This window comes from Drosophila rhopaloa, unplaced genomic scaffold (assembly GCF_018152115.1).
Source record: "Drosophila rhopaloa isolate 14029-0021.01 unplaced genomic scaffold, ASM1815211v1 contig_178, whole genome shotgun sequence".
Taxonomy (NCBI): domain Eukaryota; kingdom Metazoa; phylum Arthropoda; class Insecta; order Diptera; family Drosophilidae; genus Drosophila; species Drosophila rhopaloa.
In genome coordinates this window covers 703,122-728,314 of record NW_025335059.1, presented here as the reverse complement: position 1 = coordinate 728,314, position 25,193 = coordinate 703,122, and the positions used below count along the sequence as shown (strand labels likewise).

General features: G+C 42.3%; 2 protein-coding genes across 2 annotated transcripts; one reads left to right on the top strand and one right to left on the bottom strand.

Moving 5' to 3' along the window:
- Window positions 1-294: 294 nt before the first annotated feature.
- LOC108051534 lies at window positions 295-2,942 on the bottom strand. The gene is made up of 2 exons (XM_017133666.2): window positions 2,194-2,942; window positions 295-1,877 (listed from the first exon to the last, which is right to left on the bottom strand). Exon 2 carries the CDS (start codon window positions 1,870-1,872, stop codon window positions 616-618), a length of 1,257 nt encoding a protein of 418 aa, XP_016989155.2. The 5' UTR covers window positions 1,873-1,877; window positions 2,194-2,942; the 3' UTR covers window positions 295-615.
- A 9,531-nt stretch (window positions 2,943-12,473) lies between these two features.
- LOC108051569 lies at window positions 12,474-24,347 on the top strand. Its single transcript, XM_017133709.2, has 6 exons — window positions 12,474-12,900; window positions 18,508-19,202; window positions 19,726-19,861; window positions 21,375-21,508; window positions 23,846-24,074; window positions 24,135-24,347. The coding sequence occupies exons 1-6, from the start codon at window positions 12,846-12,848 to the stop codon at window positions 24,239-24,241; spliced, it is 1,356 nt and encodes a 451-aa protein (XP_016989198.1). The 5' UTR covers window positions 12,474-12,845; the 3' UTR covers window positions 24,242-24,347.
- The last annotated feature ends 846 nt before the right edge of the window (window positions 24,348-25,193 follow it).

The window sequence follows — 25,193 nt, the reverse complement described above, 5'->3', positions numbered from 1 at the left end:
TTAAAATTCTGAGAGCTGATAACATATATTTAATCATTGTTCGTTTAGTGATTAATGTAATTAATTACTTTATGGCAAATAAACAATTTAAACTACTCGATTGTCCTGAACAGAAAAAACAAACATTGATTGAGTTGTGTAAGTTAATGTTTTATACCTCTATTGTATGCATTATAAAACAATGAAGTGAATTGAAGCGAAATTATTGATCTTAACGTAATTAAAAACAGCAGCAACAGTTTGAAAAATGGATTACTTTTAAACCATTCCTGAAGTGAAAATACACAAATAACATAGCTTTAATTCAGGTCAAATTGTAATTCATAAATTTTAAAATATAATTAGAGTTTATATATCAGCGCATTTCATATAAACTATTTTTTAATTCATTGAAACCTTTTTACCATGCAGTTGATAATACTTGAGGTCGTTGCGATTGATACAATAGGCATGAAAAAATAATTCGAATCCTTTTTACGTTCAGCAAGCGAATTCCTTTAGCTTCTCCCTATCTGATATTCCCCTAATCATAAAAAATATATATTTATTTGTCAGTTCTTGAATTCCTTTAAAATAAATATAATGTATGGTAACGGAAATCCTATTAGTCCCGTGTTAATCTCTTTTTCTACCATGGCAATATCTAGCCGGGGCAGGAACTTTCAAGTAGGAGCACGGTCTTTTACGCAAATATGGGGACTTGACCCGCATAGAGGACGTTTCGGGAACGGAAATAGGAAGAAAAGAGTTCCCATTTACGCAACGAGAGCTTAAGGATAACTCAGCAACCTCCGTTCCATTAGCAGGAGAAAAAATATTAATGGATGGAGACTGGAAATCTTGGGGCTGCACAGAGGTCTTTCTTTCGCGGGATTTTAGATCTGTAATTGCGTGAACGGAGCAGTTGGAGGCACCTCCAGCCGGCTTAATGGTCACCATGAAGGAATACGAGGATCCCTCATCGAGAACCGAACCCTGCTCGTGGTGGAGCTGCAGTTTCATAAGGAGATCGCCAATCTGGCTGATGATCTGCTCATTTTCTGAAGTAACCTTCTGGCCGTCAACGGACTTTGATCTCTCGCTTCGGCTTATAGTCCCGGAGCTGGTAATTTTGGCCCTAATCCTTGCCCGGCGAGTAATTGGCAGTGTTCGGCTCTGCGACTGAGTTTTCGCTTCAGAAGCTTCTGGGGCAATGTCAGGATAATCCACATTTTTGTCACCATCACGCTTGATGTCGAAGGTGCCCTGCCGGCGAATGCTTGGACGTTCCAAAACTGAGGATGCGGCAACCACCTCCGGAACGGAATCCGCCAACAGGATCTGCTCCTGCAGATCCCTCAGCTGCTCAAGCTTACTGCGTATCTGCTCCAGATTGGAGGTGGTCTGCAACAGAAGCTTGCTTTCATTCAGTGCCACATCGGATATGGAATTGACCTTGTGTTCAGTTGTGTCAGAGGTGACTTCCTCATCTTCCTCCGTCCGAGAAATGGTGAGATTCCGCATATCCTCATTGAAACGACGCTCATCCTCTGCAGCTTTCAGCCTAGCCAGTTCCTTGGAGCTCAGGTTGATGGGCATGTCCAATTCTGGAGGTGGCGTCACATCCTCCAGTGGAATACCATAGTTGCCCCCTATCTCGTCCTCCACCTTTTCCATCCTATTCCGCTCCACTTGACAAAGGGTTGCATCCAAATCGATGAGATCTTTAAGGGCCATGCAGTCCACCAAGATGAAGGGAGCTCCCTGATCACCCACCTCGTGGGTCCTGTCATCGGTTTCCGATTGGAAATCCTCTGAGTTGACTACATTCGAGGATCCAGGTGGATCAGGACCAGGTGGAAGAACTCCGCGGCTCTTTTTCTTTTCCTTCATGAAGGCTGGGAGAATATTTTAATAAAGTATATTAAAACAAAAATAAGTAAGTGTTACATTTTAAATGTAAAGATATATGTAAATTTTTACAAGGTTAATTTAATCGTTAAAAATTTTTAATTAAATACCAGAATTAAGAGACAAAGAAAAAAGATGAAAATCAAAACTATATCAACGCTGTTTTCTCGCGTATACATACATGTATTATTATGTGTTTTTCAACCAAAATCGCAAGTCAAATTGGCCGCCCCAATCGCATTGTACTGCAATTGAATATGGCCAAGTCGGCAAAGCCGTGATTAGGCCAACAAAAGCACTCACCTGGTCGCCAGCAAGTCGATATTGCCGCTCCCACGGTTGTTTCGCTGTTGCCCCGGCAGCAAACAGAAATTTAAATCCCTCAAAAGTACTCGCCAAGAAAAACGAAATTGAAAAGGATAAAAGTTCTGCGTGCCCCGGAATCAACAGGGACGAGCCTTCAGCCCCTGATCCAACTCCTGCTCCTCCTTCAGCTCCTACCTCCTGCTCCTGGGCACTTGTGGCTGCCTCCGGCCAAATAATGGGTGAGGGCGGCAAGCTGAAACACAATCCGTAAACCAAAACTTTATTTTGTGCTGATAAAAACTTAAATGTTGCTGCCGCTGCCGCGCCACGCAATCGTAAATGTTTGATATCCCCAAAGGTTAACAATTTCCGTTGGCGCTTGGCTCTGCTTTGCTTTGGCCCAAGTTAGTTCTCCTTGTTTTCTTTATTTGGTCTTTCAAGAATTTTTGCGGTTGGCCAACTGAACCGCATATATAGGAATCTACACGCACATACCGTCTTGCTGGAGTGGGAGTGTCTTTGGGCTGTCTGTTCGACTGCTGGGAATGGGTTTCGGTTGTGTCTGGGACGGAATCCGGATACGGCGACTGCTACTTGGGGAAAGGCGTACTCAGTTCAATTTAGACATCGGTGGGGAGCCGGAAGAATGGCGAGTACTGACGGGCCTGGGCGACCGGGAGAATCCGGGAACTAGCTGGTGTTTTCAAATTTTGATGCTCAAAAGTTGTTTTTCGAAAGCCACTGCGCCTGACAAATCTGGCAATGCTTTTGGGGGAAAAAAACGTGATTGGGATTGGAGCTCTCATTGAAATTGCCTTTTTGGCCTAGAAGTTATAATAAACGTTACTTTAAAGTTGCAACATAATTTAGATAGCTTTATAAGCTGAATCCGAAAATATAGGTTTGGTGACCTTTCCTAATTTTACATGGTATTTGTTAGCCGGCTCGATGTCAAGGGCTGTTTAAAATTTAACTAAAAGAAAAGAAAAATATATGGTCATAAGACATTTCGTACATAAAAAAAAATGTGAATTTTATTATTTTTGTAAATAAATCTAACAATATTGACAACGTCCATCCTTCTCCTTGATTTTCTTTTAAACCATACAAACCACAAATATTTGTATGGCAAGATTCGATACTTTTATTAAAATCATGCAGATTAAATCTTCATTATTCCTGGAGGGAATAAAACCAATAATGTAAGGTATTTGTTTACAACATGCAGAATTGAATTCAAGAATAGTATCCTGTCGGAAGTTTTATTCTTCGTTTTTCCGCAGGGAATGTCCTTTCTCTTAAGCGTACGATATTCACAACCTCTCTCAGTGTACTAAAAAGCTCTCTCTCTCTCTTTTCTCTATTGCGCTCCGAGGACTCGTCACGAAGGACTCAGGACGAGGCATAAACAAATCAAGCTGATTCCATCCGTAGCCACTCAGTTGAAATCGTTGCGAGCAGGCGAAAGGACGTGCTTAGCGGTCGGTGGGCAAGAAATAGCATTCACATCGAGTAACAATCGGAGCCTTAGGTCGAAGTTCGTGTGCCAGAGTTTTTCTGTAACCGTAGAGGTGAAGGCGCGAAAAACACATTTGCGGCTAGTGCGACTTTTCCGTGTTTCTCCGTGTTTTTCCAGACCACCCCTTAAACGTGTGCGGGCAATTAAAGTCCACTGACTGATGGTCGCGCAAATGGCCATTTCAAATAGCATGTCGTGGCCGCGAGTGCATGTCGCAGTATGACACCGAGCACCGAATGCATGTGAGCCAGCCGAAGAGGGCAGAAAGTGTTTTTTGGCCAGCTCTTGTTCGCATAAGTGGAATTAGCAGCCAGCAAGACTAAAGGCACCCAAGGCAAGGCCAATGAAAACCTCATCAAAGGCAAGTGCTAATAAGTTCTGGGTAGACGGGCAGGACTACTAAGTAAAGTCGAAATGGCAAATGCGATGAATCTAATAATTGCAAATGAAGGCAAAAACCTGGTGGCAATATGTGAAGCCAAGGGAATGGCATTTGCTTGACAAAAACTAACCTCTACCGCAACCAAAAGGAATTCGCATACATATCAAATTTATGAAAGGCATCCTCACACACATCTCTGCAGGATTCTGTATAGGTGTGTGTGTGGGAGTCCTGACCTGGACTGAAATTTAATTATTTGTTTTCTATAGTTACTGGGCGAAAACGACAGGAAAAAGTACAGCTAGAACTATTGTTGGGGGTACTTTAATAAAAACAAATGTTAAACAATAGGTGGTCAGTGGTCACTTTAAATGGCTGGAAAATGTTCAATTTGTTCACAAAGCAGCAAAAATAACTAATTTAAAAGTATGAAATCCACAGGTCGACCAAATCCGAACTAAACCTTTTGATTCTAAAAGTTTTTACCTGGAGATTACTAATTCAAGACCACATCACTTCGCATCACGAACATGTTTTGAGAAAATAGGGGTCGAAGTATCAAATATTTGAACTACAGAGCCTTTTCGAAGTTTTATAACAGCTTAAAAGATATTTTACTTCAATGTAGAGCAGAAATATTTTTTTGTGGGACATCTGGTTTATTAATTAAAATATGTAAGCCCCGGCTAGTTTTTATCTCCTGTTATTTTTAGTAGCCTTATATTTATAAAGCCTGGTGTCCTCCACAAAAATCCGTAGAGAGCTTAAATCAGTTTTGCTGTAGATTTATTTTATTGAAGACATTATTTCAATTGATTTTAATGGCTGTGGAATCCATTGTTATAAAGAGTATTATTTTCATGTATTGAAAATAATATTGCTGTGCCAAACCTTAAGCGATGGTTATTAGTGAGCATCCAGGAAAGCCTTTAGCAGCATTCGATACCGACCCCTCAGTTTACAAAAGGCCCCCTGGGTGCTCACACATTGCGTGTGCTGGAGTTGGGTGCAAACAATGCATATTCTAATATGCTAAATGGTTGCCATTGTAACCACACCACACCCCACCACCACCACCCCCTGCGCTCATTGACCACAACTGAAATTATTGCCGGGCCGCGCAAACAAAGCACTACGGTTAGGAAAACAATAGCACTGTGCGGCCCAGTTGAGCCCGGCTCAATCGAGCTCGGAGTCGTCATAATTTCAATTAAAATTCAATTTAAATTATATGCAAAAACAAACAATGGTGTAAATTGTGGAGCTTGCCGGCGCACCCATAAAAGTCAATTCAATTATGCATTCAGCGATATTTATCAATCTGTGTACCCAACCCTCACACTCTTTTATGTATTTTACCCTTTTCAGTTCCATTTTCTCCCTTTCGATTGTTGTATTGATTGGCTGGGGAAAGGTAATCGACATTTCAATAATTCCATAAATAGTTTAGTAGTAACTTCACTCACCCAGCTGACCCTATTTTCTATATATTTCCATTTACTAAACTTTTATATTTTTTTTTTTCAATTTAGTTCACGCCACTTGAACGAACTTAAATATTTCTTCACACTTTGCCTTGTCGCCATCGCCTTTTACGGAAAGTTTTCCAATTATATGTCGCCTTTTTTTCGCCAAACATTTTTTCAGAGCTTCATATTTGCTTTTCCTCCCCCTCCTTTTTCTCTATTTTCCGCTCTCTCGCCGGAGAAAGTTTTTATCGTTGTGCAGAAAAAATTATGCTGGCATTGCCTCCACTCATATGATTGGCATCGCGGAGGCCCGAAAGTTTTCCCCTCCGGCAAATTGTTATCATAAGCGAAATCGCAGCACAACTGACGTTGATTTTCCCGAAATGAAAAATTCAGCACAGGCAATGTAGTTTAAATAAATGTCACTGTCTGGAGTTGGAACGAATAGAAACAAATTTCAATATGGGCCAAGCTAAAAGTCAGGTACGAATTTGCATAGGACTTGTTGATATTTTTTTTTCCCGGTTTCAGGCTAACGGCATTTGCATTTGCAACTGTATCTGAGTATTTGTATCTGAATATCTGTATCTCTGTATATGTATCTGTGTTTACTGCCATCCGCATGTTTCAAGATATGGCGTACACGTTATTTCACTTTAGTACATTAGGGCAGACTTCCTCCTGCCGGTGCGCTTAATTTCCGGCGCAGTCAACAATACGAATCCCCGGGAGGGAGTTGGATGGTCCTGGGATTAGGGATAGGTCTGCTCCTCGCTCCTTGTGTCTCCTGCTTGTTTAACTTTCTCGTCATGTCTTCGGAGAAAGCGGTAACCGGACTCAAACTGGAACCACAATTAGAGGAAACCTGAAAGAATGTTGAAGCACCCAACCGTACACTTAAATCAAGGACTCTTCCAGAGAACTACTTTATCTCCCCTCGCCATTCACCACATTCATTTGCGAGCCTTCACATGTCACAAGCGACCCTTTTCGCCTTTGTTCAATTAAGGAGCTTAAGTGGTTTTCTCATAATTAGGTTATCCGGATAGCTGGCGCGCTGTTGTCTCCTCAAATATTTATGCTCTCTCCCATTTAATTTATTAAAATGCAATTTAATTATTTCAATATTTATAGTACCTCCCCAGGCATCCTTTCTCCCCCTCAGGATGTCCAATCAATTTTGAGTTTATTCGCGCCACATGTAACATTTATTTTTCTTTTTGAGCATACAGCGAGAGTGTGTGGGTGCACGTGTCCTTGTGCGTATCATTCATACGCACCGTTGCCGGGAGCCAGTAGGTTAATGCCGAGACCTCTTGGGTGCCACATTCGCAGCCAACAAATCCTGCGTATAGCATTTAATTTTTTGACTTCCCTCGCAGCTCACGCGCCAGCATTTGTGGGAGCTCTGGGGTGGCACATCATCGGGCGTGGCAGGGGGCTGAAAAGCCCCACAAGGGGGAGAGGGGGATGTAAAAGGAGCAGGCGTGGTTGTGGTTACCGTTTCTGGCCCTTGAGGTACTCGGTGGCTGTAGCCCCAATGTTGCCTTGGCAATGCAAGAATTGCTAGTTGGTTAGGAATGCGTACACTGACACTAACTTGCTTCAGTTTGTAAAATAGTTTTAAAAGCAAAAGTTATATTTTAAAATATTATTAATATATTTGTATGGGATACACAAAAACATTAGATTTCGTAGATAATGTTTCACAAATATTAAGCAAACAGTCCCTTTCAAAAATCGTTGCCATTAAAAAGAAATAAATACTGAGTAAAATATGTTTTGAATAATTATATTTTTAATTTTTGAAAATGTTACAAATTTGGTTTTCAAACAACATTATATAACATTAAAAGAGTTTAAGTTACGTCTTTACCAAGATCTTTTCTGATTTTAGAATGTTTTTTTCTCCGTGTATGACATGAAGGAGTTGGGTTGACCCTATCGTGCAACTATTTATAGAAGAACCACTGATGAGCCTTGGCTTATTCGGAACTCGGCACTCGGTTGGGGAACCTGCAAGCCATTGGGGAATTCCATTGAATTTGAATTCCGTTTGCTGTTTATTCCTTAAATATTCGCCTTTCAATTTCCATTAGTCTGTCATATTTCAGTCGGTTTCGTTTCACTCTGTAAATTGCCTTTTACTCCGCTTTTCTGAAATATTAAGTACTTTTTCATTTCCTTTTCCGCCGAGAATCCCTACGCCTTTTGCCTGTGTACCCACATCCACTGCCTCTTCCTCTGCCCACGGCTCGATTTCTGTTTGTAGCGCCGCGAGAAACAAAAACAAAATTTGTTTGCCATAAAAAATTGTCGCGAGTTACGCGGCTGGGTGACAAAATGTGGATGGCCGCCCCTTTGTACCTTCCTCCCCTTAATTCCCACCCTTACCCGCACAATTGTGGCACGCCGTGGCTTTCCACTTATTTTCCACGCCAAACAGCTTTGTATTTCGCTGGGCGCTTGTATTTTTGTTTGGCTTTCCTTTCTCGACGCTTTTCTTGTACTGTGCTCATTTATTTTTTATGTGTCTTGCACCTGAAACGACACACATTCAGCGCGTTGGCGAAGAGAACCAAGGGGGGAACCCGGCCTGGCATTAAAAATTTAAGTTTTATGTCAATGAATGTCCTCCGTTCCGGCTTTTGTTTGCCGCTTCGACTTCCTTTATGGGCATTTTTCACGGTGTTTTCCCAGAGATGTTGATATAATTTGATCCCCAAGTTAAAGCCGAAATTAACATGGAACTGACAGAGGGCAAATGGTTGCCAAAAAAATAATGAGGCCCATCAAACGTGTCTTCGTGCCGGCTTAGGCAAATCATAATTTATTTATAATAGTTTGGGCCTGAGGCTCGGTTACGAGTACCATAAAAAAGAGGGAACCATAAACACTTTTTAGTTGCCCTCAACGCCCCAGCATGTTTGGTTGGGGCATTCCATCTTTTTGTATTCGCTCATAAACTCATTTTATTCCCAGCACGTGATATTTGTCCACATATGCGAAACTTTATTAGTTGAGCACTCAATGAAAAGGCCATCAAAGAAAACACTCGCCAGGGTCTGCCAGCTGTAAGGGGGAAATAAAATTTACAACATCACCAAACAGTTCCCCAATGAATTTGCATTGTCAATCATACACAGCTTTTTTATTCGACTTATTTCATGTTATTTGTTTAGCAATTGGCAGCTGCACTTTATGAAATATTTTTACGATTCACTCTCGTACAAGCGAAACCAATTCGAACAAAGTTGAAAAAAGAAAATGTTCTGCCATCAATTGTCATCAATATCCTAGGTCCTAATCTGTCAAGCGGCCTGGGATTTTTCGTGTATCTGTGTGAGCTTTTATCTGCTTGCCACACGCTTAGCCACAGAAAAGCCACATGAATTTATGGTAGGAGCTGGCACTTAATATATTTTTCAAAAATAAGACAGATGCTCAAGTGTCCTTGGGGACGAGCCTTGTTTGATTTAGTTTATCCACACTGATTGTTGTTTAGTGACTGTCAAATTTAAAGCTCTTTACATAATCAATACGAAAGATAAAATTCTCTTAAAATGTGGTCGATTGACACTTAATACGTATGAAATTTTAATAATCACACTTTGTAAATGTTATTTGCTCAAAAATGGATGAAGGGCCAACCAACTTCATTAGAAGATCAAAACTTGGCCAAAATAGAAGCAAATGGCAAACTATAGGAAGCAATTCGGTGTTTTAATTTCGCATTTTAAATAGAAGTACTAACACCTGTGCTTTAGAACAATACACATTAACTCCACAAACACCTAATTAAAATCCCTTATAGATAAATTCCACTGAGGTTACCCTGTAATTCCAGCTCGACCACTTAGTTTCAACCTAATTAACTGCCATGTTCAAGTTATCCGCTCTGAATTTAGCTTCCAGCGCTAATGCAAAATGTATTTTAAATTGGATTAAGTGTCAAACATTTTGACATTGTGCCAACAATAATTTAGCCTGTTGAATTTTAATGCGATTTTTGGTAATATAACCTTAGCCCGCCCATTCAAAACCAACACACCTGACCTGTCCACCCCCCACCTGCACAAATACATATGCATATATAGATGCTTGTGCAGTGATAAGTGCGACCCATGTGTCAAATGAAAAATCAATACTATTACAGGCACAATGCACATATGGGGACAAACATGTGTACAGAGATGTAAATAGCTGGTTGACATTCTGACATCGTCGAAACGAACGGGGAGCCTTTAAATGTGCCCCCAGACATTATTAGGTCACTTGTGGCTACATTTTGCAAATACATTTATGCACATGGGGAAATGGAAATCTGGCCGTAGAAACAAATTTAATTTGCCAGCCCATCGCCATTTGGAAATTATAATAATTGCTAAAATAATCGATTTTGGCCGGGGACCTGACATTGGCTAATGCATATTAAATTACCATAATACAAATGATATCCCAGCCACTCACATATACACGGTACACACACGGACACACTCATACCCCCTCGGCATACCCTACAAAAGTTGTGTCAACAATGTGAAAGATAAACAATGCCAGCTCCCATATGTATACGTGTGTATCTGTGTGCAAGGATATACATACACAGGAGCAAAGGAAAACTTGCGAGTCAGCTTCTTGCTTTTGTTGTTGTTTCGGGTTTTGTTTCACAATAATAAAGTGCGGCTGCAGCTTTAATAACTTCTGCAGTCAACAAGAGCGACAACAATAACAAACACAGTCCCCAATAGAGACAAAAAAAATATTTAAAAAAAAGTGCAGAGCGGTTTGAAAAGCTGGGAAAACACACAGAAACTGCGGAGATGCAATGGTGAAAGTTCAGCAGAGAATGGAGCTGCATTCTAATATGATGGGACCGCAACTAGAAAAGTTGCCAACCCAGTGGCAGCCATGGTGGATGAGTGCTTTAGGGGGCTTTCAAGGGTTAAGGGGCCACAGGAGCAGCACACAATACCAGAAGACGAATTACATTTGTCGCGCTGTGTTTGCACATATTTAAGCAACTTAAGAATTAGCCAACTTTGCTAGGAAATGCAGCGCAAAAATGCTGGCAGCCAATGGTTCATTCTCTCATCACTCACACAGAAAAAAATAAATCGTATAAGACCTTTAAATCATTTAAGTTGGTTTCACTTTGTCACATATAATTTGGTTCTTTATGTATAAATTAGTTTAACAGGGTTAAAGAGCAAGGCCCTGTAATATTCTATATTTCTTACATTGCTACTTGATTTAAACTCTTTTTTTGAAATTCCATTGAGATTTTTTAGCATTTTTGCCAAGACGCCCAAACTCAACGAATAAATACATACAAACATAATATACATTTCTTACCATCAGAAAATAGGTCAATTGCACTAAAGACTTCTTTAAAATAAATAAATATATATCATATTATGTACCATCGAGCTCCTCTTTTAACTAAATACCACTTAACCTATCAATATTGTATTGGAAAGTATATTTTTTATATTTGCCGTGCAGTCAGTTTCTCAGTCAGACAACCATTCTGGATAGCTCTGGAGCAACCCAATTTGAGTTGCCCGCGCTTTGCAATGCAAAATGCGAAACTTTTTGCTGCATAATCGCAGGCGCAGCACTTTGGGTCAGGCCAAGCAAAACAAAAGTCCGTTGGAAGAGGAGCAAAGGGGGGCAAACAAACTTTGCCGGGACTGCGCATAATGAAGCAACGCAACAGACAAATCCATCTCCGAGTGTGGACAAAAAGTCCGGGCCTGGAATACGGGTCCGGGCAAAGTTTCTGTTGCCAAATGCGAAAAGAATAAGACGCGACGAGCGTCACAGTTTACTTGGCATTTACATTTCCGCTCTGCCGGCTGCCACCCGAAAGTTGTTTTCCTTCCATCTTTTTTTATGATTATTTCAGCTTCATTTTTCATTAAGAGCCAGGCAGTGCCAAAGCCACAGGACGAGCTGATGGCCTCCTTGATTTATGCGCATTTCATGAGCATTTCGACGGCTGGGGGCCGAGGCACGTGTCCTTGAGCATTGTTTTTTGCTAGACAAATGTCCATTAGCTGAGTGGGGGTGTTGGACCAGGAAGCCAGCTTCAGTTTTTGGTTTTTTGCGCTCCTTGACTTTGAGTCAATGTATTATGGGTTTCCTGATGCTTTTCCATGTGTGTTTTTTTTTTGGAAAGTTGTGCTTTTTTATTCGTCTTCGATTCGCTTTCAATATGAATTCCTAATTCGTTCGATTTTGTAAAGCTTTGCGGCACACACACTCACGACCTGACCTATGACCTCAGCTGCGGCATTTGGGCACAACAGCTGTCAACGCCCACGCCCTCGCAACGCCCACGCATTAACCTTCGTCCTTTGCAGGCATTCGATTTGTAACTTATATTTATAAGTTTAGTTAAGGAAAATCTATTTCCATGCGAACATCTGACGCGAGGCAGCAAGTAGAACTCTTGTGGCAGAAATAAATGACAGCCAAATGCTGATGGGAGTGTTATGTAATGAGTTCTCATTTCCATTTCCATTTCCATGTCCATGGCTAACCAGGAAACAATGGGCACAATCAATAAATTGTCTCTAGATTCCGGTCACCAAAATCATTTGCTGTTGGCCAAATTGAGGTTACTGTCATTTGCGAAAAGAGAAACAGATAGCGAAACAATGTCATTTGATTGAGACTTATTCTCGAGCTGGCCTTGTTTGTGTTCTGACCTGATGAGAAATGATAACATAGAATCCAGGACAAATTGAAAAGAGAAGTTTATGTGAAAAATGGCAAAAGCAGGCAAGTACTGCTTGGAATTGAGGTCTCGTCCAGAGAGGGACACAATTAGGATAACTTTACCTTTACCAGGGCCATCAAACTTTATTAAAACCCATTTATTGTGCTCTTCTTTGCAGGCTGCGCAAGTGATACAAAGCCGAGTTTAATGAGCTGGCTGCAGCCGAAACACATGAGACTGCCGCAGCACTTGTCCCTGGCCAACGGATCGAGCCAACTATTAATGGCAACAGGCTGGAAGTTTATGCGAAAAGTTTCTGAAAGTAATACGCAGAGAAAACACAAACCGAGCTAAGTTCCATCAAGCAACAATAAACGGGAAATCGCGCTGGGGAAAAACGCTTAAATCAGCACAAGAAACCGCCGAGCGAGAAGGAGGAACGCAGAAAAGTTTTCCGACAACGGATTTCCATTCGCCGAGCACCGGCATCATCATCACCATTTCCCTCGATTCTCTGTTATTGTTTCGCCAAGGATTACATATTATGCGATAAACATGAAATACACAAACGATACACGAATCATTGTGTTCATTTGCTGTTTGCTGCAAGGTGAGTGCAAAAGTGTTCAATGCCATTTTGTGGGGCTGAGTGGGCGATATGGCTTATAGCCAGCATTTCCAGTTCAATGCCTGCGCGTGTCGACACCTTGCCAGTCAATAAAAAGCAAATTGTAACTGCTCGACAAAGTCACTTGTGGCGTTTTAACACCCAAACGCACATATGTAACTCAGTGTGCGTGTCGGCAGCCCGAAAAAAGGGCATAACCGCCCACTAATCCCCGACATACAAAACCCCGACCCACCCGAATCCCCGCTGACGACCTGCTCGTTTCACTTATTTCAGTTATTTTTCTTGTGTGCCGCACGCGGGGCGCATACAAATGAGCGGGGCACAACCCACAGCCCGAGGTGGCCCGGCAATTTTCGCTTTATTTTAAATAAACATGATAATTTTTTTAATAGAATTTTCCAGGGCTTAATGTGTGCGTAGGTTTCAGCAGCCAGCCTGCTGAGTAAGCTGTCAATTTGCGTGCGGGCCGAGGTTGGCTCAATTTTCATTCGCATATGCATCTGTCAAGTGCAGCCGCGTGAACGTGACTTGACAGACGGAGTTCTTGGGCTCTGCAGTTTTCCGGCTTTCCGGCTGCCAGCTGCATGTTAACCCCCCGGGGAAATCATTCACACGTATTAAACGCCAGCATAAACGCACGAGCGGAGCGGAGCAGCAAGGGTTCCCCCATAAATTCCATTTCATTTCGCAAATATGTGATCGCACCTAGAGTGCAAAACACGGCAATCGATTTCCGAAGGGCAATCTGCAGACGCTCGCGATTTGCGCACCAGAAATAATCGGGTAAAACTTTGGCAAATTGTTTGTGGAACGTGAGGGAGTCGTCTTGCGACAGCTTCTTGCCAATATTCCACGCATTCCATTCAACTTAAAGTGGCCACAAATACGTCCTCGCCATGTGATCAAATATTGCGCATACGCCGTGAGGGACGACAGTTTACATGTTGCTTCCATTGCCTTGCTTCCCTCCATTGTTATTCCTCTTTTCAATTACACGCCAGCTCAGCAACTGTTTTCCCCCCGATCTCCCCCCTTCCATTACCCATTTTCCCTTTACCTTGCTTCCCTTTTTTCCTCCCTGTTGGCTCATCACCTGCGGTTATTTTGATTTTAATTTGCTCGTTTCTCGCTCGTCAGTTGCTGTCGCTGTTGCTCGTGCTGTTCCTATTTTATTCATAAATGTTTTGTTGGCTGTCTCACCATTGCATGTGTGTTAGTTCGCCTTGTCAGTGTCGCTTAGGGTGGAGTGGCCATTTTGCCTGCGAGAATGTGTGTTTGTGTGTGTGTGTGCGAGGATTTGCGCCAGATTTGTGTCAACTTGAATACATCAGAAGCGCTTGAACAGATTTGCATGCTGTTTCTGTTTTTCTTGCCGTTGTCGCTTGTGGTGGCTGCAAACAACAACAAAAAATGCACACGCAATCGCGCGGCGGCAACGGGGCGTATGAGTACTTTCGCCATCTCTCTGCGAGCCTTTCAAAACTGTTGCATACTTTTTTGCGCCGCATTGTTCTTGTTTGCCCGCTGCAAGGATAGCCTTTGTTGTTTTGTTGCTCGGCTACTGCGCAAACTAAACTAAAACTATCCCAAAGGCTTTTTCATTACAATTTCGTCTAGGTCCTTTTTTTTCGCCCCCGTTTGCATTTCGCTCTCGCTGTTTTTTTAATATAATTGTTTGCGCATTTAGCACAAGGCCAAGCACTCGTCCACCACCCACAACCCGCCACCGCAGTAATTGTTTTTTAAACGCATTTAATGAACAACATTAAGGGGAGTTTAAGCTGTCAATGCCACAATAAATATTCATCAGGTCGGAGCGAGCCGCAAAAAAAAAGTGCGAAGCAAAAGCGAACGTCAGAGTTTTTAATGAAGTCTAGACGCCGCAAATAAGAAATACAGCCTTAATGAGCCTCTGCTCGGCTCCAACTTGGCCCGCATCCCACCACTATCAATGGCAGCCGCCACTCCTTGTTGTGTCTTCCACTTTTTTGACACTTTTCGGCAACTTTCTGGCGGGTCGAACCTATCGCATTGTCTGCCAGCTCAGGTTTTGGGCCAACATTTTCGAGCAAAATGATTTACCAGATAGTAAAGTTTTCCAGCCTCCGTGAGTGGGCCGCATAATTGCTGCGAAGGCGCAAGCTCATTAGTGGTATAAAGTTAAGGGCCGTTCAACGGATCCCACTCCTCCACCGAATCGCCCATCATTGATAGCAACTAAGCTGCTACAACCGATTTTTGTTGCCAGCTTTATCTCCTAATGGCGGCCTTCATTATGCGCTATTTGGCAGCGCACAGTGGGTCAGCTTACCTTGGGCCACCACCCTTCCTTTCCGGAGGTGCAGGCTCCTCCTTTGTTTGTCTTCCTACTTTCCACTTTCCTGTCCTTCGGTTCGGTTCGTTTCCCCTCGCTTCGCTCCCTTTCGTTCTGTTTGCCAATTTTATCGAATTATGCTAAACACCAGAAAAGTTGGGGGACTGCTGGACTTATTTAACCTGCAGGTAAGCTGGAAGGCAACCCGTGGGCTGCCAGTCGAGTGGGGGGCTTGCCCTGTTTAAATATGCGTTAATGAACGAAATTATCATGCATACTGAATGATATTTCCTCCTTCTGCCGCGACTCCGGCTTATGCATATTCAATTTACATCAAGTGCGCCGCGTTGCTTTGCGGATACTTTACATACTAATTTAAATATGGAACTTTATTTTAGAAAGATCGGAGGGAGCAAGCGATAGTTAAGTGGAGCTGGGAGTTTGAAACAGGCGAGCTGATAGGCAGACAGTTGAAACTTTTCCTCTCTTGGCAAATTCCTTTGTTGTCTTTGCCCCGGGCTACAGTGGTCGGAAGAAGAAAAAGGCCTACTTAAAATTGAACTTTATAAGATCAAAATATTTCTTGTCAATACAACCATCATAAACCGATATTCTCTAAATTGAACAGTTAACTAAGACTTGCATAACTGGAAGACCGACTTACGATTATTTTTTTGCAGCAGGGTATAGAAATTTATTCATTAATAGTTTTGTAACTTAAAGATATTTAGTTTGTGTTTAAATTAAAATTTTAATTGAGTTCGTTTCAAAAATCTCAAGAGAAATAATTTTTTATTTTAACCAAAATATTTCAAATATAAGACTCCTTTTTATACATAACTAATCCAATATCTATTTATTAGTTTTTTTTGGCATAAAGGGTAGAAAAAAACATAACAATTTCAAGTGCAATTCAACATTGTTGAAATGTTGCGCTTCTGGCATGCTTCTGTGTGTGTGTTTATTTCCACAAGCTCATTGAAATGGAATCCCATTCGGGGCACATCAACATGTAATTTAATTTCGGATTTGACTGTAAGCTTTCGCCGCTCAACTCGACTTGTCTCTTTTCAATGCAGGGTAGGATTTGGGGCCCGAGGGGTGGGTGTGGAAAGCTGCCATTTCGCTTGACTAAAATTCTTTGGGCTCAGAGCAGCCAGCCCGGCAGGCAATTTTAATCAGCTCTCATGCAACTTTGGCCCATTGTTTGCCGCTACTTTTCTTCCCCATACTGCGTTGTTGTTGGAATCTTACTTTGTTGTTTTTTAATTAACATTAAGACACTTTGTATCGTTGCCCAAATGACATGTGTTGGCTGCTCTTCGCAGGCTGCTTTGTCTTGGCTTGTATCGCGTCTGCAGTCGGCTCCTGGCCTTTGTTTTTCGGCAATCAGCTTAATAAAATGAAGCCCATTTGCCCACTGACATCAGCAGGTGGGCGTGGCGATGAGCGGACGCACCTCGACTCGTCCATCAAAGTCGCTGTCATAAAAATTCGCCAATTAAACAACGTGTTCCGTCATTAAAGCCCACGTCAAGTCCTTGAAATTCCACGCAAATTAATGGCCAAATGTAATTAGCATGGAAAAGTGTGTTAGAATGCAAAACTCTGTCATTCTCGAGTCGAAATTAAAAGCAATCTAATTCTGGTATTCCATAATTAAATACGAATTAGACATATCAAAATTGTTTACTGCAGACGACCATCAAGTATCCGTACTCGCAACCGCATCCGCAACCGCATCCGCATGCTAGAGTCCTGCCAATTCAATCAGTTTCTCGGGTCCTGAGAGCCGGCAAAGTTGCGCAGCTGCAATGGAAAAGTTTTGTTCGCCAAGTCCCAGATCAGAGTCTGTCAATCTGTTTAATCCCATTCAATTGCTGACGTCTTTAAGCGGCTGGCAAAGTTTGCCAGCTGCCAATGGCAGTGCCAATGGCCAATTAGCTGGCAGCCCTGCTCTTAATGGCCAGAAATTCAAATATTTATGACGACTGCGATTCTAATTTAACGCTGGCTGAGCAGCTTCGTTGAAATAAACCGCTAAACAGCGCATTTATTCTGGGACTCAGTGACAGCCAGGAAGTGTATAAACGGCCAATATCCTGTTGGTCGCTGTCCTTGGACTGGCGCTCCATAATTTGCGGACCGGGCACGGTGGTGCTGTAATTTTACAAAGGATTAAGCCCGATTACGCACTTATTTATTAATATTTACGAGCCGACCGACACGGCATTACAGATAGCCTGCGTCGAGGACAATGGCCACTCCACCTGCCGCCATTTATCCGCCATCCACCTTCGCCGCTTGTACATTTCAGAATTGCTACTCATAAATAAGCAATTCGCGATCAAACCGTGGGTCCATTTTAATTAAAACAATAATTGTTTGCCCTGGCCGTGGAATAGTGGTCTAGTTCAGAGAACAAATCAATTATGCAAATACTTACCCAACGCAGGCAGAAAATTTGCGTTGTCATGAGCAACAAAAAGTTGACTCGTCTTGACGGGCACGGAAAATGCGAGAAATATTTTAATTTTCCTCTGGCACTGTTGCGACTAGCGTAATCCTTGGCGAATGCCCAGCGGGTCGTCTGAACTGTGAACTCTGTCCTCCCCACTGGCAGCTCCAACTTGCTATCATCCCGCCCCCTGCGCCCCTTTCTTATGCAAATATGCGCTCTATATCCCCGGGCGACCTGCCAGTTTATTGATTTCCCAGACCCGTTGATTTCAATATTTGTCGGTCTCATCTTTTGCAAGGAGAAAATTATTTTGATATTTTTTTTTGAATAATATATTCGGTTGATTGGTGACACCTATTTTAGATTAAATTCTCATTTCGGACTTCGTGTTTGAAGTTATACAATGTTGTTAGTTAGTAAATAAATAAAATATGATGTATTTATAAAATCTTTTGATATTTTATCTTAAGCTATGCTTAAATATTAGTTAGAACTTTTTTATTCACTTCGTCCCGCTGTACCTTTTACATTTAATGTGACTTGTTGTAAAGTTCCACAGGCAGGATATAAATTTACATTCGAAAATTAATTAAATTGACCTAATTTATGTATTACATTCACTTATATGGGCTTTTGAAGGGAAGCTAAGATTCGAAATGATTCCGACTTGATTCCTTGGTGGAAATGTATTTTAATTAAAATACGTTTGATACGTTGGACACCCACCTTAACAACATCGTAATAAATAAGTTAATTTATGGCATATTAAAACCTTGTTCTGGACTAATAATTTATTATTTTCTTGTTACAGGTCTAGCCGTGGGCCTGCGCATGATCAAGGTCTCCATTCCCGCCTACAAGTTGCGCGGCGAGTCCGCCTTTCTGGAGTGCCAGTACGAGCTGAACCGCACCCACCACACAGTCACGGGTCTGCAGAGCCACTCGGACCACGGCCATGGCCACCAGACCCACGGTGCTGGTGGTGGCAGCAATGGGGAGTTCCACTATCCGGATGGTGAGGCGCTGGAGGAGGATCGGTCGCCGTACCGCCCGCGGATGCGCCAGAATCAGCGACAGCACGGCCAGCGGCCCAGGCAGCGGGAACCCATCGCCATGCGGCAGTACCAGAGTCTACAGAGTCACCAGCAGCCACCGGCTCCGCCGGAGAAGTCACCTTACGGGCACAGTGTTTACAGGGGAAGTGCTGCCTCCGGCTATCTAGGTGCCGCCCATGTCGGCGCCAGCACCCACAGCGGATCCGTGTCCGTAAGCTCCGGCGGCAGCAGTGGGGGACCGGCGGCGTATATGCCCGAGTTCGATCGCGAGGACAGTTTCGACGACAGCGTCGACCGCGAGGAGGAGGAGGAGGACGAGGAGGAGCAGCTCGAGGAGGGGGAGGCCCTGTACGCCATCAAGTGGTACAAGGACAACGAGGAGTTCTACCGCTACGTGCCAAAGGCCCGGCCGCCAAAAACCAGCTACCGGGTGGACGGCGTGCGAGTCATAGTGAGTACCCTTCAAAAATTATAAATTTATTAGGATAAGCATGAACTTTTATAACAAAGTTTTAAAATTAAGTTATATCCTCTAAAGACACTACATTAAATTGTATATAAAGGCAAAGAACCAACCATAAAAAACCTATTTTGATGGATTTCTCTTATTTAATTATTAATTTGAATTAGACTTCATGAAGTTTCTCTTTTAAATATAACCCATCTGTAGGCAACTGTATTTTCTGCTTTATTTTAATTAATATGTCAACTGATTTTAAAATCAATAAAAGTTCGTTCAGGCAGTAAATACAATTTATATTTTTTGATATTTATAGTCTAAATTCAAAAAGAAAAAAGGTTTTGAATTTAATAAAAACTTTTCTTCATCAAATCAATTTTCGTTTTAACTGAAAGGATAAATAAACTTTAAAGTGCCGGAGCTAGCTCCCTTTAATATATTCTAACTATACATTATACAATTGGTATTTTCGTTGATGTGTACTTATGTTAATTTTTTCTATTATCCATTGCAGGAGGAGCTCTCCGACGCGAGTCGCGTGCTGCTGCGCGGACTGACGCTGAACTCCACCGGACTGTACCGCTGCGAGGTGTCCGCCGAGGCACCCAACTTCTCCTCCGTTCAGGGCGAGGGTCGGATGGATATCGTCTGTAAGTACCCCAAGTCCCAATCAATTCAAAGTCACGTTCCGCATTTGCCTGCCCGATTTTATTATATTTGTTGCACCCCGCAAGCAGCGCACAACCAAGCAAATGTTTGCTCGAAAAATTTCACATCAATTACAGGCAAATATTGAAAGTGCAAATACAGGACAAATGCAGAGGGGTGCAGAGGGGCAGGTTTTAAATCTCTGTACCTCTTCTTATTGGCATCAAACAGCCGGAGCTTATTTGCTTGTTTGTTCAAAAGCATTCCGATACAGACGGAGTCCAACTGTGAATATTTCACAGATTTTTAAATTAATCTGCAAGGCATTTCAATAAGCGACTTACGATTCACATATTAATAAATGCCTGAGTAGAAGTGCTATGGAATTTTAATGAAAATAGTTTGAATAAATAATAGAAATACGATTTTAATATGCCAATAAATAAGGGTCATGTTAAGCCTTGCCTTTCATGCTGCGAAAAAGTATAATTTAAAGCTGGAATCTATTCCCAATAACGTAATCACTTTGGCCTTCATTTGGACTCCTCTATTATTCTATTATTTTTGGTAAAACCTTTAGCTATTTGAAATTGAAAATTTAAAAGCCTTTCCGTGGTTCTGTTTACCGTTTCTGCGGTCCATTTTCCGCCACAAGTCCGCCCACATGTACTGCCATATACATTCTGAATCGGATCGAGTTCATTTTTGCAGCTTCTGCCGTTTTCGCTTTTGGTCAACGACGACTAATGCGACTGGCGCTGTTGTTTGTTTGGGCTTCTTTATCGGGCCGGGCGGGCGGAAATGCTTTTAAAAAGTCATTCATAAGCTTTAGTTTCATAACAGCATATTTTTGTAAACCAACCCGGGTCTCTGCATTTTTTAACGCTTTACACACGCGCTAAACTTTGCTCCTCTCCTTTACCCATTTCTTTTTTGTACTATTTATTATTTACTTAAAACCAAATGGCCAGCGGCAAAAGGGAATATATAAAAACGGTGGGGGCTTGGTCAGAGGGGATTGCGGGGACCACGCCAGCGATTTATAAGTTAAAATGCCATTTTAATGGATATTTCCGCAGTCTGGCCGCTTACAACATATTTTGTGTAGTGCCCCCAGAACATCCAACCTTCCCTCCTCAATCCTCTTTGCAATTGCAGTTGTTGCTGTTGGTTTATCTGTGTGTTTTATGTTCTATTTGAGCAGCGAAAAAATATTTATTTGTATATCCCATTGAAATCGCCTGTGCAAAAGGGAGGAAGTCCCCCAAAAACGGAGTATGTGTGCCGGGTAAATATTTGCCGGGCAAAGCAACACAAAAAATTGTTAATAAATTACTCGACCAAGGGGCGAAAGCCGCAGCAAATATTTATTGGTAACTGGTTGCGGGCTTTTGGCCACGTAAATGGGGGAATGGTAGATAACATCAGAGGGGATAATATCCAGTATTAATCCCCCTCATATTTATGCAAATCTTATATCCATAATTGATGTATACATTTACCGATTCATTTCAGTTCTGCCGCGCGATGGACCTCACATAAGGGGACAGCAGTATCAGTATCAGATCGGCGAATACTTGTATTTAAATTGCACGTCCGGCAAATCGCATCCGGCCTCGCATTTGCAGTGGTTTGTCAACGAACAGCCGGTGAGTTTGTTAACACCGCATACATTTTCCCCGCCCCTTTCAGCAAATAAAACGTAACAACACTTACCCTTTTTTTTGATATTTGGGTCCGCACCTAAACGGTCCTTCGTCCTCCTGCCCACGCTAATCAAGAGTCTGCATGAGGAATGGCAGGAAAAAATGTAGAAATTATGCATACAGTAAATATTTAAGCCTCTAACAACGCGGCAGACAACGAACCCCGAGGAAATACGGACTCAGCTGGGCAGGTTGTTGAAATAATTTCATGAACAAAAATCATGTAGACGGGCAGGCATCGAATACATTTTTCGGGTTCTCCTCCCTGCCTCGCTTTTGGCTTTGGCATGTTTTATGGCCCGGTGTCGGGGACTTAGGCGAGGCAGGTGTATATAGAAGGAGGGGGGTTGAGAGGTCTGAAACTGGGACTGGGCCATCCATCTGGCCGAAAGCTCGTTACATGTCTGCCGTGGCCGGAACACAAAAATCGAGAGGCGGCGAGTGGGTGGCGCACTGCATTTTATCGTCGACGTTGACTACATGGCACTCAAATTGTGTGAATCGAGGCGTTAAGGTACGAGTTAGTTCATTGTACCATGCTGACTTCCCCTCCTCAATGCGGAGGGTTCGTGCCTCTCGTGCGCTTTGTATAAATACGAGGAAAATCAATAAGTGCGATTAGGCACGATTCCCGGTTTATTTGCCTTCCAACAATGGCAGCTGGAAACATCCCTCTTTCATCACCCTTCCTGAATAATAAAGACCCCTACTTCATCCGTCAAACGTATAAGTCTACAGAACAAAGCATTGTGGAACATTTATTTAATAACATTTGTCTGGCCCGTACAACATGTCGTGTACTTCCTATCCCGCTAGGCATTCGTGCAATTTACAATAAAAGTGTCCATCAGAATGGGGAAAATATTTCTGCAATTCAACGAAAAACTTATTATACAACAGCACTCGGCCAGGCCGCAAAATGCGTGGAAATAAATTTTGGCGGCATCTTGGGGGAAAGTTTTCTGGAATGCGTCGGACATTCTAAGTGCCCTCATTTTATTGCCAGCCTTCCTCATTTCCCTGTTTTTTTCGTGAGGCTGGTCAGGACAGCTGTCGGCATTTTCGGGATGTTTGTTGTGTCAGCAGGGTTTTAATTTATGCCTTTAAAGTTTAAAGCGAAACACAATGGAGGGTCGGGCAAACCAATCGGCTAACAAATGGCAACAATTTCGCTGGCAAAGTGCTAACCAATTCCCCGACCCCTTGAAACCCCGAGGAAAGACCGAATTCGAATTCCCATTCCGATTACCCTCGCAGAACCCAATTTGGAAGCAAATCGAAAAAAGCAGCAGGGAAAAGTTGAAGTTATTTATTTGAGCGTTTCACATTTTTTATCAGGTCTGCACATTTTTCTTATTTATGGCAAATGATTTTATTTCTTTTCGAGCCAAGTTTAAGTGCGGACGCCCCCATCCCATTTGTCCGCATCACCCGCTCCATATCCGCCCCTCGTGAAGGCAGTGCACTCTGCTGACAGCAGCAAACACTGAAAGGGAGGAATTATCAAGCTCTTGTAATTGTAACCTTCAGCGGAATTGGAGCTGGAGACTGCGACTCCGAATCCGGCTTGGAACACAAAAGCGTACCCTCAAGCATTTGCCAGACATGTACCAGACACGCCCATTGCCGGTCCCGTTTCCGTTCTGTTGCTCATACGCCGCGTGTGTCAACCCCCAGCACTTAATGGGAGGAAGCTCCCGATGCAGACTTTTAATTCCGTTATACACCGCGAGCAAATCAGAAATCACTCTGGAAAATAAAAAGAGAAGGATTGGGAACTAAAGTTAAGAAAAATTAATGTCAGTCAAAAAGGTTTTCTAGCCCTAAAAAACAATTGTTTTCCGTTCCTGATTTTGCTCCTACTTAATTTTTTTAAGTCCGTCTAAATAAATTTAATATTAGAGTGATATGATTGCAATAGCTGATTATAATTTAATTAACAAGATATAGTTTAAGTATGCAATTGTGGAAATTCTTCACTGCCATCGTAGATAATATTCACTTAAATAAAGCCATTGCAATCATCTATGAATATTTGTTTCCGGTCCATGAAAATTAAATTTATATTTCTATTTGTTATATAGACTCTAATATGCTTAAGTGTTTGAGTGTCAGACAAAGCCAGGAAAGCAAAATTTTAAAAAAATAATGTGTTGATTCAGTACAAAAATTAAAATACCATTAAAACTTTGTTAAGTCCTCTTAAGGGATTACATTTTTACTACATTTTTGCTTAGAGCTTTTCCCGCAGTGCAGCATTTAAGCTCCCCATCATTTCAGATCCTCGACGAGCACTACCTGCACAAATACAACGACATCGTGCACAAACACGGGCTAATCACCTCGACTTTGGGCCTGCAGCTGCCGCTGGAGCCGCGCCACTTCCACGACGGCGACATGCGCGTCAAGTGCATGGCCAGCATATCGCCGGTCCTGTGGAAGGGGGGCAAGGAGAGCGTCCTGCAGCGGCGGCCGGGGATCATCGACAACCGCGAGGCCATGTTGCTGGGTGAGTGACCTCGTGGCACTGCTGCCAACTCCAGCTCCTAACTAATTCGATTTTCCCCAGTGAAAGGTGCAGCCTGCAACTCACAGAGCAGTTTGCTGCGCACCCTGACCATCGCCATCATTCTGGCCAGAACCGGGCAATGGCTACTTGGCTCGGAACTGACCTAAGCGAGCCCGCGAAGATGGCCAGCACTCCATTCGACTCGTTTCAATTAACAAGCATTCATTTCAATTCAATTCAATTCAATTGCAATTGCAGAGCATAAATGGTGATTTTGTATACTTTAAGTGTAATATCCTTAGTTCTTAAGCGACAAAAGGAGCAGGCGATGAAGGGGAACTAAATAGAGACAAAATGGGTAAATGTGTTATAGCATGTAAAAATCATTAAGCAACGCGAGAAGAAACGAGTTAAATAGTATTAAAGGCAGGGGAGGACTCGCTTGTCCTCAAGTAGAAAACTCCTGTGCAGAGAGACACAGAGAATTCAATTAGCAAAATTGTTAAGTAACTAAATTCCAATCCCATATATATGACATATCCCCCCGCCCATCGTCCCCAATCAAGCCCGGTTGAGGGTTCGTTGTGCGTAATTTCTGTGTAAATACTTGAATGGAAACGACAAAGTCTAGGGCAAACTTTGCACTTTTGTCAAATAATGTCTGAGTGGCATCAATTCCGAATGGTAGCTGGAAACTTTGCCATAACAGATGCTAAAACTACATTATTACAAAAAGCAAAAAACAAAGGGGGAAAAGACAGCTGGAAAAGGGCACTTTGCCCCTCTTTTAGTTACGATTCCGGCAAGTATTTGCTTCCTGACTCCGAAAAGTATTTTCAATTGTATTTAGTTTTGTAAATTAAGTCCGTAAGGGAGAAGGAAGCTCGAAATAAAATTATCTTGTTGATGGATCAATTACTGATAACTTTAACTCTCCGGCTAAAGTTGAGACATTTTTAGTTGCCGCACTTTCTATTATATGAACTGTATAAAAGAGAACCCGGATATGTGTCATATCCGTATTGATAAGAACCTTTGCTAAACTAGAACTATAAGCTAGGTGTTTAAGCTGTAGCCGAAATGTCCCCAAAAGATTCCCCTACCTGTATGTAGCAATAC

Coding starts and splice junctions, on each gene's coding strand:
- LOC108051534 (XM_017133666.2), bottom strand. CDS start 1,872: ATGAAGGAAAAGAAAAAGAGCCGCGGAGTTCTTCCACCTGGTCCTGAT.
- LOC108051569 (XM_017133709.2), top strand. CDS start 12,846: ATGAAATACACAAACGATACACGAATCATTGTGTTCATTTGCTGTTTG. Junction 12,901..18,507: donor CATTTGCTGTTTGCTGCAAG/GTGAGTGCAAAA, acceptor TTCTTGTTACAG/GTCTAGCCGTGGGCCTGCGC. Junction 24,075..24,134: donor CCGCGAGGCCATGTTGCTGG/GTGAGTGACCTC, acceptor GATTTTCCCCAG/TGAAAGGTGCAGCCTGCAAC.